At 30.5% G+C, this 12,520-nt stretch overlaps 1 protein-coding gene across 1 annotated transcript in view; it reads left to right on the top strand.

The window, feature by feature from the left end:
* Window positions 1-12,520, top strand: part of LOC106458822 (mucin-3A-like) — a 45,162-nt gene that overhangs the window by 12,268 nt on the left and 20,374 nt on the right. The window contains exons 6-8 of the mRNA XM_022385158.1: window positions 839-1,044; window positions 3,213-3,441; window positions 11,959-12,494. Of these exons, the coding sequence (XP_022240866.1) occupies window positions 839-1,044; window positions 3,213-3,441; window positions 11,959-12,494 (971 nt within the window). The remainder of the gene's footprint in view (window positions 1-838; window positions 1,045-3,212; window positions 3,442-11,958; window positions 12,495-12,520) is intronic.

The raw sequence follows: 12,520 nt of genomic DNA, 5'->3' as shown, positions 1-12,520 counted from the left end.
ATTTATATTTATTTCCTAATTTTTTATGGTGGTTGCGAGATCGGTCAAATCTACCGAACCCGTACAGAGAATAATTACTAAAAAAAGATAAAATATAAAGTTTTTTTCTTAAATGTTTAACTATCTGGACGTTATAAAGATTTTGCATGTTAAATTTGAAAATTTTGATTCATAAAAGTATTTTTAATCTTAAAATGAAAATTACTTTATATGATAGATAGGCAAGATATGAAAAGAAAAAAAAAAGACATGAGAAAAACATTGCTTTACGAACCTTTAGACTTAATAAACATATTTTATATTTTGCATATGAAAGATTGTAATATTTACTGATAATCTGCCAAATTTTGTTAACATATGCTTACAAATTTAAGTTATAGATAGCATGAAAACTACAACAAGCACAATTGGTTATGAGGTCGGTCCCAGGGCCCGAGACCATGCTGAAAAAGTTGAGGCAATTGTGGTGCTTGTTATCATTTGCCAGTTTTTTTGATTACCAAAAGAGATGCTAATTTCTGTATTATTCCTGATTTTAGGATTAAAATGACGATAAAAAAGAAAGTAAAAGTAACCTTTAATAAAGAGGGTGGGTGCTATAACTTACATTACAACATGTCAAAATGAAATTATTCCTAAAATATCCTATAATTTGATTAACATTACAATGATTCAACATGCTGTAACTAGAATTGTTATGTCAATTTGCAAATGCATAACAAAAGACAAGTGTAGATATTAGTGTGGAGATTAACATCCAATTTGTTTCTTAGCTGGCCAAAAACTATTTGATAGGAACAAACTTTTATTATTGCCTTTTATGATTATGAACTTGCAGGGAGATTATCCAACAAATCAAATGAACCAGACAGGAAAAATGGCAGATGTTGGTGACTACCAGCTGGGACCTGATACAAAATCTTTACAATTCCAACACACTCTTTCTGAAAGTACAAGATCCAATGAAGACAGTACCTTGGGGGCAAGCTCTTCAGCTTATGGTGGAGTAGGAACAAGTAGCTTGGTAGGGCAGGCAGATCATAGGTTAGTTGAACATTTAAGAATTGTCAGTTGGCTTTTATATGTACATTTACATGTCATTTTTCATATTTTTTTCTAAGAATTACTTAGCTGTAAGATCAAAGAGCAACTCTTGCATTTTTAGCAAGCAATACTTTGTATTATTTACTGTGATTTGGTACTCTGAGAAATGGTTTTGCTTATTGAAAAAACCTGATTGTAGAAAAGTGCCCCATGAACTTAGTTTTAGTTTTGTTTTTCTTTAGTCAGGAAGATAAATTTTGCAATTTTTGTATGATTTGTAAAAAATGTTAATTTTTTTGTAAGTAGACAAAACAGTATGATAAACTAACTACTAATTTATTCATTACTATCCATAATTTGGAATACCAAAGCTGTGTTAAATGATAATCCCATTTTATTGCCCAGCATGACATGCTGTAGCTGATATGTAGTTTGCATTTGCTATAATTTTGAACAGCTAGTTCAATTGGTTATCACTGTATATAGAAAAAAAACAACAAAAAACAAAACAAATATAGTAATCGTTATGTAAAAAAATCTCGTACCCCTAAATCCTGTTAAGTCACTTAACGGTGATATAAATGTGGCTAAATGTACATTACCCATTAAGAGAATGTATGTGTTGTGAAGAGAACAACTAAGAATATGATGTTATAGAAATTAAGTACATGAAAAGAATTAATCTGTAAAAGTAGCATTAACTTCATGTTATTGATTCTGTTATTTCAAATTATATAGTTGGATATTGGTATGGATTAGTTAATTTGTACAGTAGTCATAGTCATGTTTACTGCTTTTTCAGCATTGAGTTTCGATCATTGTTTTGTTTATTGGTAAAATAGTGCTCGGGTTAAAAAGTTGATACATAAATGCTATGGTGCTTCTGTAACTATATGTATACAGATGTAATTATCATTAATTTCTGACTCAAAGCAAGCTATGTGGATCAGAAGTTAAAAAAAATATAAATCAACTCAGTCACTAATATAGGTAATGTAGTATACCAATCGCGTAAATACAGTCTCATGATCTCATGATTGAAGTGCATTGATTCATCAGTTGGGTATCCTCATTGTTAAATACATTTTCAGCTGTAATATGACAGTAATTGCATAAGCATTATGGCCAATGAGAGTTGAAGAAACACATCTTCCAGAAGTTTGTGTAAAGCAAACCTAATTACCATAAAGCTTCCTTGTCATGACATAAAATAAATTAAAATGTTAAAGTATGACTAGTATAGTACATATTATTGATTTATATGTACTTGAAATTTTATTTCATTCGTACTATTATAATACCTAAGGTACTTTAGATTCCACATTTAGTTTTAAATGAGAGCTGGATGATTAGTGGAATGTGATAAATTTAATCATTAGGCTCCTTAATCAGTTGATTACAACTAATGGATTGCTTTCACATGGAACTTGGATATTTGGAATAATTGAAAAGAGTAATGAGCAGAAAATATTAAGTTTGATTAGCTGATTATTTTCATGAATCATGACACTAATAGATTAAGCTGAACAATCTTGAATTAACCTAAACTAAGAAATCATAATGGCAATATTTCAGTTACTTGAATTGGTTAAATAAATAAAAACACTAATTTTGATTAGTTAATTATATTTGTTAAAAATGATTTACTTGATTATTTTGACATTAATCAATGTAATTGTTGCCTATGGATAATTTACCATATTGAATAATTTCCTAACTGTAAGTAACACAATCTTAGACTGTCGATTTACATTTATATCAGTTTCTTAAAGCTTAAGAGAATTTTAGAACTTAAAAGTGAATTTAATTTTGGGAAAGCTTTATAATGAATGTTAAAACAATAAAATCTCGAACTCAGATTTCATATACATGAATGTGCACCAGATAAAATTATCTACTTTTATTTTGTGATCTCCGTCAAACCAGAGCAATTTTGTTTTTGGATGAAAACTTAAGTTAAAAGTTGCATAATATAGGTCAAATTAAAGAAAGTTTAAGCTATTAATTAAACTGAATCCTGAGATGTAAAAATAATACAATTTTTAATTTTGTGGTTCATTGCAAAAATTTGTATATTTGAATGTAGACAAGTTTTTATAACCTTGATTTTGTTGGCAACTTGTGAGGCTTTATAAAAAAAATCATATTGGTTTTATATTTATTTAAAGCACAATTAGCAGCAGCAGTGCTATCACTCACCAATCACAGAACCTGCCTCATGTGCCAGATTTGAGTAGTCTGCAGCAGAAACTGGCCGAGTTAACTTCTGCAGCTTATAGTAGTTCTGGAATACCTAGTGTCTCTGATACCATCCTACCATCAACAGTGATTAATGATATAGATGGGCAGACTGTCTTACCTCAACATCAGCAACAAGGAGGACCTAAGACAGCACCTGTAAGTTGTATTTTTGGAGTTAATTTAAAGATGATAGTATCTTTACTTAATGTTGCCACTTCATGAAAATATGAAATTGTTAAGCAAATGTCAGTTGTTAGATATAAATAAAGGATGGTATTGCCAGATATTATTTATTGTAATATATTATGATATTTGTAACTCTTGTCATATTGCACAAAATATTTGCTTACTGAGGTCATATTTTAGCTTATGTTCTAAACATTATGTACCATTACTGGATTGCAAGATATATGTCATTAACTTATCTATGTACAGCTTGATCTAACCAGAATGTCTCGTATAATGGAGAGTATACAATAATTAGTTGTTGGTAAATTTGAACACCGTTGACTTACCACCCAAGTCAAAGATGTGTTGATTTTATGCAAGTATTTCTGATTTTATTTAGTCTCCAAACTACTCTTATAAATTTTAGAGTTAATGGTTGTATTGTCAATTGAATTTAACACTATTTGAATAGCTTGGCCTATATAATATGATCAATAGGTGACTACATCCATTGTCATTATGTCTTAATATAGAGATCATGTATAAATGTAGTGCCACAAACCAATTATACCACAAAAAATTTGCTACAAGTTTGACTTGCATGCCATTCATATTTCTTCATGTAATCTGTATAGTTTGACTAAAATTTTCATGGTTATTGATACTATAAGTAAAATTGTTATGGCATGAGTATATCAAAGTAGACTCTCATTTGTTCATAAAAAGTTCGAAAGCATATATTTTCTTCTTCCTGGCATTAATGTCTGTCAAGCTGCTCCTATCCAGGGTCAGAGGTAGAGGATATAAATGACATAGCAAGTGATATAGTGAAGGGTACCAACAAGTGATGTAGTCTTTATAGTGCACATAGGGGACTACTAATGTAGGGAAGTACCCAGAGGACATTAAGTACAAGGCACTGATAAAGGCATTTAACAAAAAAAAAGGTCCATAATAATTTAATTCTTTCAGGGGTACTCTTGAGACTTAATTGTGGGGATGAAATTATAAGTAGGTTAATAGGACTGAATGTTAGGCTTAGGTTAATATGTAAAGGTGAGCAGATTAGTTGTTTGGACTTAAGGAATTAAATAGGAAAAGAGCTTTTTTGAATGGATGGTTTACGTTTAAATAGGGTAGGGGCTGGCTTGATAGTAAAGGTTATTAACTGTAAGGGTAGCTTTAAACCAAGAATAGGCAGTGGTGAGAGCTATAATAAACTAAATGAAGGAAAAATGTGATTTACAGAGTATTACAGTTTAGGAATAAAGTACTGAAGTAATGTTTAAGGTAGACTAAACTGCTATTATTGTAATGCTAGTAGTATAAGAAATGAAAGACTAGAGCATTAATTGGAAGAGAGAAAATAGCTTTAAATTGGATAAACATACAGTTTTGATGACATTTCTTTGAAATATTGTGGTATTGTAGGGTATTTAATAAGTACTAAAAAAGTGGCTTTATATAAAGTGAGTTATATTCTGTTCAAGTTGAGGATATACAAACTAATAGCAAGGAGGTGTTATTTATGTTACTATTAGCAGTTATACGGGAAGAAGGCTTTTACTTAGAATTCATTACACACCACCAGATTAAGCTGAAGTTGATTAACTCTTAATTATGAGGATTTTAATTTCAGGCATATATATATTGGGAAGTTTTAGTCACTGTTAGATATGCAAAGCATTTTCAGTTTAAGGTTAATGGGAGTGTTGTGATTTTAATGGTTTATATAGTTTGAATGTTAAACTTAGTTATTTTTAGAAGCAATAGTTTATCGTAGGTTTGTTTATATATAACTTTTTGCAAATTATATATACATTGTGTATAGTTCAATAGTTATGAATTGTTAAGGGTTATATTATTGCGTTATATTACTAGAACCTTGTGAGCTTTTCTCATTCTAATTGAGTATTATTGCATCATAATATCTAGTTGTGTGGAATGTTCTAGACCTTTGTTGGTGTATAAATATGCATCGAAAATTCAGTTTGAAAGATAGATCTAGACTGTGTGATTGAGTTTATCCATAAAGTATATAGTGGAAATTTTTTTAAATGAAATTATCACAGATTGTATTGTAATAACATAGTATAGAAGAATAATTTGTCTTTTCAATGGTGTTCAATAGCCAACTGTGATAGCCAACAGTGTAACAAAAATGTGTATATACATTTGACTTGTTTTAATATATTGTTTTAAAACAAGTTGACCGTGTGCTGTTTGTTTATTGTTGAAATTTATTACCAACAAGTCAGACACTTACTGTAAAGAATCCAGCCCATACACAAAAACAAAAATCCTAACACATACCGTGAGGGAAACAGATTATTAGAAACTGTTTAGCATGGTTTTCTTTATCATTTGGTAAGGAAACCTACTAAGAACAAAGTTGTTTTAGATTTATTGTTATCTTCTGATATAGAAAGTATAGAGAAGGTGACATTTGAGGAAAATCTGTATGAAAGTGATCATTGCTGTTTTAGGTTTGTTTTATTGAAAATGGTGTTCAGGAATGATTTCTTTTGAAAATTTGAAGGGATACAACAAGAATTATATGTTGTGAATTGTTGCTGAATTAAAGTTGTGAATTTGAATATTCAAAGATGCACTAGGGGATAGACTTGTGCTCTATGTACAAAGTATGTACTAAAATGATTTGACTACTAAAACATTGTTTAGGGGAAAAAAGGGGGGGGGATATAGATGAATTGAACTATAGCCAATTATATATATAATTAAGGGTAAGTGTCTTAAATACATAAATCTTGAAAATAATGCTATTGTATTATGCAGTTGGACATGAATGAAACAAAAAACATTGACCAGAATATGTAGTTATACTTAGTTTTAAAGTATGTGTTTTAAACATGGAATGATTATAAATGAAACATATCTCTGTATGAAACGTTTTTTGTATGAATGCCTTCTCTGTCTGGATAATCATTTTTATCTAACATCTTGATTTTTTTTTCATCAAACTTTTTGATAAAACAAAAGTGAATTTTCAAAATTATGGTATCAAGAAGTGTAGAAATCAACTGTCTTTGTTGCTATTTCACTTGTTTTTCCTTTCCATAATGGTATCAACTATTTACTCTCCCCTAAAGTATTAAAAGGTTGGGTCCACTACCACCAATAATGGAAATAGCTTAGTATTTTATTCCCCTAGTGGGTAAACTATTACATTTTTTAACACTACATTCCTAATCTAGTTCCTTATGGATCTACAAGAATTATAAGGGCATATAATATTTCAAGCACCCTATATTTTTAATAGCTATTTCTGACTATGCATTTTGCTCAGTCTGTAATTATTCAGGCAGACTGGGATACAACAAACACTGTACGGGTCGAAATACTATTTATATAGATACATGTTACTACAATTCTTCTAACTTTTGAAAATCTGTAAGGGACTATATTAGTAATCTAGTGTTAAAAAACATAATAGGCCTAATATAATATTTTATAGCAGCTATAATTATATTATGCTTTGCCAGCTTCTAAAAGGTGTTCACACCATAACAACTGTTGTTGTAACAAATGGCTTATATAAATAGTATTCCAACCACTACTGTGTTTGTTCTATCCCAGTTGGCCTGCAGAGCTTTGAAATGTGTCATTAGGAATAGATATGACAAACATAATGGTTGAAATACTATTATACATTTTAATTCTTGAAAAATCTGTAAGACTAGATTAAGAATGTAATGTTAGATATAGGCCTAACATAATGACTTATGAGAAATATAATTAGTTTTAGGCCTAATTGTCTATTTTTAGGCTCCTGTGTTGAAGTAGAGATATCGTTGTAAACATATAACAGTGCAAAAATAATAATAAAAAATAAAAAAAGGGTAAAGATCAATTGTCATAATGTTTGTTTTTGTTTCATAAATTTTATCTATGTACACATGTCTAAATCACGTATGTATGTCATCTGAAACCTGTATTTTTTTTATTTTTTTGCTCAATGTGTTAGCTGTAGTGCATTCAAAATGAAGTTGTGGCAGTGACTATTAAGACTAATTACTGTAGATGTTATAGTTGGTAAACTTGTGCTTTCCATATGAATTGTGTTTAAACTGTAGGTTCGATTATTTATTTTTAGGGTCCTGTTAGAATCTGTATTGAGACTTAACGATATTGCATTATTTTGGAGCCATGGATTGGTAAAGAATTAACTTAATGTGTTTCCTTACATGTTTCTTTGTTACTGAAATAGTTGTCTTTAAAGTTAATATTATGAATATAATAGTTCTGCATTTGTTTAGAACAATGCACTTGCATAAACGTAAAACTACCATTGCACAATTAGCCAGTAGGAATATTGGATTTCCATGTGAATAAGCACACACACATTTGCATGGACTTGTTGGCACACAGTGTTCTTTTAATTATATAGATTTTTAAACATTCAAGATAGATATGTTTCTTATAGAAATAAAAAGTGTGGTTGGAAGTAAACTTGGTTGGCTGACAAAGTGTTTGTGTAAAATTAAAGCATCATAAATGTGAAGTTTTAAATTGACTGCTATAAGAAACTTGGAGGATTATAAAAGATGGTGTTGGTCAAACAGGAAACTAGGAAATTGAAAAGGGTATATGAAAAAGGTTGACTGAAAAATATAAATTAACAGTGAGAATTTCTTTAAATACATTAGGGTTAATCAAAATATTAGGATGGGAGTGGGCTCTTTGAGGGATGATAAAAGGCAGCCATCTGCTTGAGATGGCTGGGTTATTAAATTCTACCTTTAATTTTTACTAAAGATTTAAGCAGTATTCTGCTTTGAACAGTTGCTAGAAAGTACTTTTGAACTTGTTAATAAACAATTGGAAGTTTAAAGAATAATAAGTCTCCTGGGCTAGGTATTTTGAAGGAGGTTAAGTCATTAGATATGTCAGCTACTTGTTGCTATTTTTTGTTAGCCCTTAAATAATGGGCAGGTGCCAGAAAATTGGAAGTTACTCTTTTCAATGGAGGTGCTAAAAATTGTCCTAGTGATTATAAACCCATTAGTCTTACATCAGTTGTGGGAAAGTTTTGGAAAGTCTGAAAGATGCTTTCTAAAGCCATTTAACAAAGTTTACAGTTTTTTTGAAAAGTGAACATAGTTACACCAGTCAGAAAATCTTGCCTTACTAATTAATCTTTTGACATTCTTTGAAAAGTTACTGCTTATGTAGATGAGGGTAAATGTGTGTATATTTAGTGTATTTGGATAAGACATGTTAAAAAAAAAAAAAAGTAGATGAGGTGGATAAATTTCATCATTGAATAGAAAAGTGGCTGGATAGAAGAAAGCAGAGGGTTGCTATAAAGACAGCTCAGTCAAACTGGATTAATGTTGCGCATGAATGTACCCCAATTACATAGCTTAAGGAAATATTCAATAAATTATTTATAATTTGCTGGTGATATTGAGGTCTTGGTTGTTGCTGGCTGTAAGGAGGATGCTGCTGATTTACATAAGGGCTTGCATCATTTAATGACTTTGGCAAATAAATGGCAGATGGGTTTTAATTGTAATAGATGCAAGGTTATCATAATTTTAATTGTAAGTGTAACTTTTATGGAAATAACCTTAAGAGTGTTATGGGGAAAAAAGCTTTATATTCCTGTTGATCAATCTCTTAAGCCATCGAATAAGTACTGTTTTTTACTAATAGCAGGGCAAATAGGATTTTAGGTTGTATCTACAGAAATATTGAATTCAAGTCTAAATAGGTTGTAATTTTATTGTATAGGTCACCAGTTAGACCATATTTGGAGTATTGTATTCAATCTTGAGGGTTTCTTACCCATTGAATTGTTGGAAAGCATTCATAGAAGGGCCACCAAGATGATACCTTGGATTGAAAGGTTGTATACAAGTACAGGTTGAGATCACTGAAAGTTTCTCTTGAGAAAAGAAGTTAGAGGGGATCTAATTGAGATGTACAAGATTATTAAGGAAATTGATAGTGTCAACACAACTTTTTTCCTACTTAATGGTGAGAATGGCAGGATTAGGAAACAGATACATTTTGGTAGGGTAGGAGTAAGCTTCATCTAATAATTAACTTTCTAACAGGTTAGTTGACCTTTAGCACGGGTTATCTTCTACTATAATTTACGTTTACCACAAATAAAAAATAACAGTGTGTGTGTGTGTGTGTGTGTGTGAATTTTGTAGTATACAGGACTTCAACAGTGAAACTTTAGGTTTAGAAAGTTCTTTTGTTCAAAAGTTTTGTATTGATATTGAAGCAGATATGAACAACAAAGAAACATTAATAAACTATTTCACATATTTTATTCGGCAGTGTAATTTAGTAAAGACCTTTAGATTTGCATTAGAAGGAAATTAAAATAATTTACAAATATTATGAAATATTGGCTGTTGTGAATTTAATTGGTCCGTTTGTAGATATAGATATTCATGTAACTTTTTTTCTTTTTTTCATTTGATTACCAATGAAAATTTACACCTATTCCAAAACAGGCAGGAGGAACAGAAAAAAAGTTTTCATCAGAAACAAAACCCACTAACACAAGTACTTTTGGAAAGTGGACTTTTTGAAAGTGCTTGGGTTAGTGGATTTCTTTTCTAATGAAAACATATATATATCTCTGCAGAAACTACAATTCATTGGGGGATCCCTAAAGAAATTACTCCATGTAGCATGTATGGTTTGTGGTTACTTAATCGTGGTTTATTATTATTACAATCATTCATTAACCCTTTACAGATGGGTCATGGGTAAAAGGCCATCTCATCTCATTTTTTGACTCTCATTCAAAATTTTATTGAACTACTATTTCATGAACTTGTGTCAATAACTTTAGTATCAAACTGTAGATTATAAATCAAAGTTTAGTACTATATATTACTCAGTTTCCTAATTCAAAAATAAATGTTAAAAAAACAGATAAATGCAGCACTGGTTTAAATTAAATGTTTGAAGTCAAAATACTAAGTCTAGTTTCATAAGAATTAGAAACTCAAATTATTTATATTGTCAAGCTAGAATATAAAATAAGAACCTCACCCATCTCTTTCCATTTTTGGAAACTCTCTTATATACACTTCTATATATGATATGAATAACCAATCTAAAGCTCAGAATGTCCCCCCAGTGGCTTTCTCAGCCATTTTAATGGGCTTGGTGCCAATTCTTTCTTTTGAGCCAATATTTCAATTAGGTAGGGCGTGTCTTTAGTCTGCTTGAAATTTCATGTTTTTTAGACTAAAATACATCGTAGTTACTAAGCTTGATAAATTATAAGGGAATTCTGTGGTGTTAATGTAGTAATTTATGATTTTTTAAAGGCTTAGTAGCCTACGTCAAGTAGCAATGAAGTACAAAGGTTGTAACTAGAAGAAATAACTGTTTGCTTCTTTAGTTACTGTTCTATGTTTTAAGAAAAATAAGTTTAAGAACTTGTTTCAAAATATCAATCTATATACATATATAATGTATAATTTTAATGTGACTGTATTTTACAAAATACTAGTCTACTAAAAAACAGCCCAGACAAGTTACTTTGTACAGACCAAAGGTCAGTTTTGTTATTTGATACGGTAACACGAGTGCATGTGAGCCACGTCATTGTTACTTTTGTGTTGTTAGCCAGGCATGGCTGAAAGATCAATATAATAAATATATATAAATGTATAACGTTATGAGATTTAAGCTATTTAGTCTAAACATTTATGTTTTAATGTTATTTGTGTTCATTCTAGAATGAAAGAGGCATAATTTATATTTATTTCCTAACTTTGTATGGTTGTTGCGAGATCGGTCAAATCTACTGAACCCATACAGAGATTAATTACTGAAAATAACAGATAAAAGTTTTTAACAAGTGTTGAATAACTATCCGGACATTATAAATATTTTGCATGTGAAATTTCAAAATTTTCTGATGCATGGAAGTATTTTTAATCTTCAAATGAATATTACTTTGCATTATAGATAGACAACATGTGTAAATAAAATAAATAAGACATGAGAAAAACAAACCTTAAGACTTAATAACAAAAATATTTTGCATATTGTAATGTTTACTAATAATCTGCCAAATTTCCTTAACATTCATTTACTAATTTAAAAGTTGTAGCATAAACTATAACAAGCACAAAATAGTTACGAAGCTGGTCCCAGGGACCGAGCCCATGCTGAAATAGTTAAGTCTCTGTTTTAGTGTTATATTAATATAGTATATATATTTTTGGTAACTGTTATCAATATTTTTATAAATTACTTGAAACAGATTAAACTGTACAAAGCAGAACAAGCTGAGTCTCCCAGCATGAATTTCTCTAAAGTGATAATGAATATTGATAAAATTAGTGATTTTTGTGATAAAAAAAAGTGTAGTTTGTTATTCAACCTATTCTTTATCATAAGAAAACATTATTTCTTTCATTATTTTGTTAGGAAATACATTTTTATATTTATGATGAATACTTGTGAAAAACTTTCACACTATCTTATGGGGAATTTTTTTTAAAGGTCACATGTATTGAATGCACCCAAATTGCTTCTGAAGGATTATTCAGAAAAGATTCAGCTGGCTCTCCATGTCACATCCAGAAACCACTAATTACCAATGGTATGCCAAGGGAAGAAAATGTGTTGTGCACTTCAGAAGCATTGAAACAGTCTGGGGTACCAATATCTGAACTAGTAGATTTTGAAGAATGCAGCTCTACAGAAGTACAACAGACTATACAGCTTAGTGAGGTTCAGACTCCTGCTTGTGAAAGTTTTATGACTAATGGTCAAATTGTCCCTTATTCTGCTGCCAGTTGGCTTCCACAACCAACAGTTATTCCTCACTCTGTTGTTCCCATCAGCCAGATTCCACAAACATCAGTTGTCCCTCACACCACTGTTACTAGTGCTCAATTTCCACATCTGCAACCAACACTTGTCTCTCAATCTGCTGACAGCACCTGCCAACTTTCCCAATCAGCAGTTGTCCCCCAATCTGTTGATGGCACCCGTCAACTTTCCCAACCAGCAGTTGTCCCCCAATCTGTTGATGGCACCCGTCAACTTTCCCAACCAGTAG

The sequence above is a fragment of the Limulus polyphemus genome, unplaced genomic scaffold (assembly GCF_000517525.1).
Source record: "Limulus polyphemus unplaced genomic scaffold, Limulus_polyphemus-2.1.2 Scaffold519, whole genome shotgun sequence".
In the NCBI taxonomy this organism is placed as follows: domain Eukaryota; kingdom Metazoa; phylum Arthropoda; class Merostomata; order Xiphosura; family Limulidae; genus Limulus; species Limulus polyphemus.
This window is presented reverse-complemented; position numbering and strand designations above follow the sequence as displayed.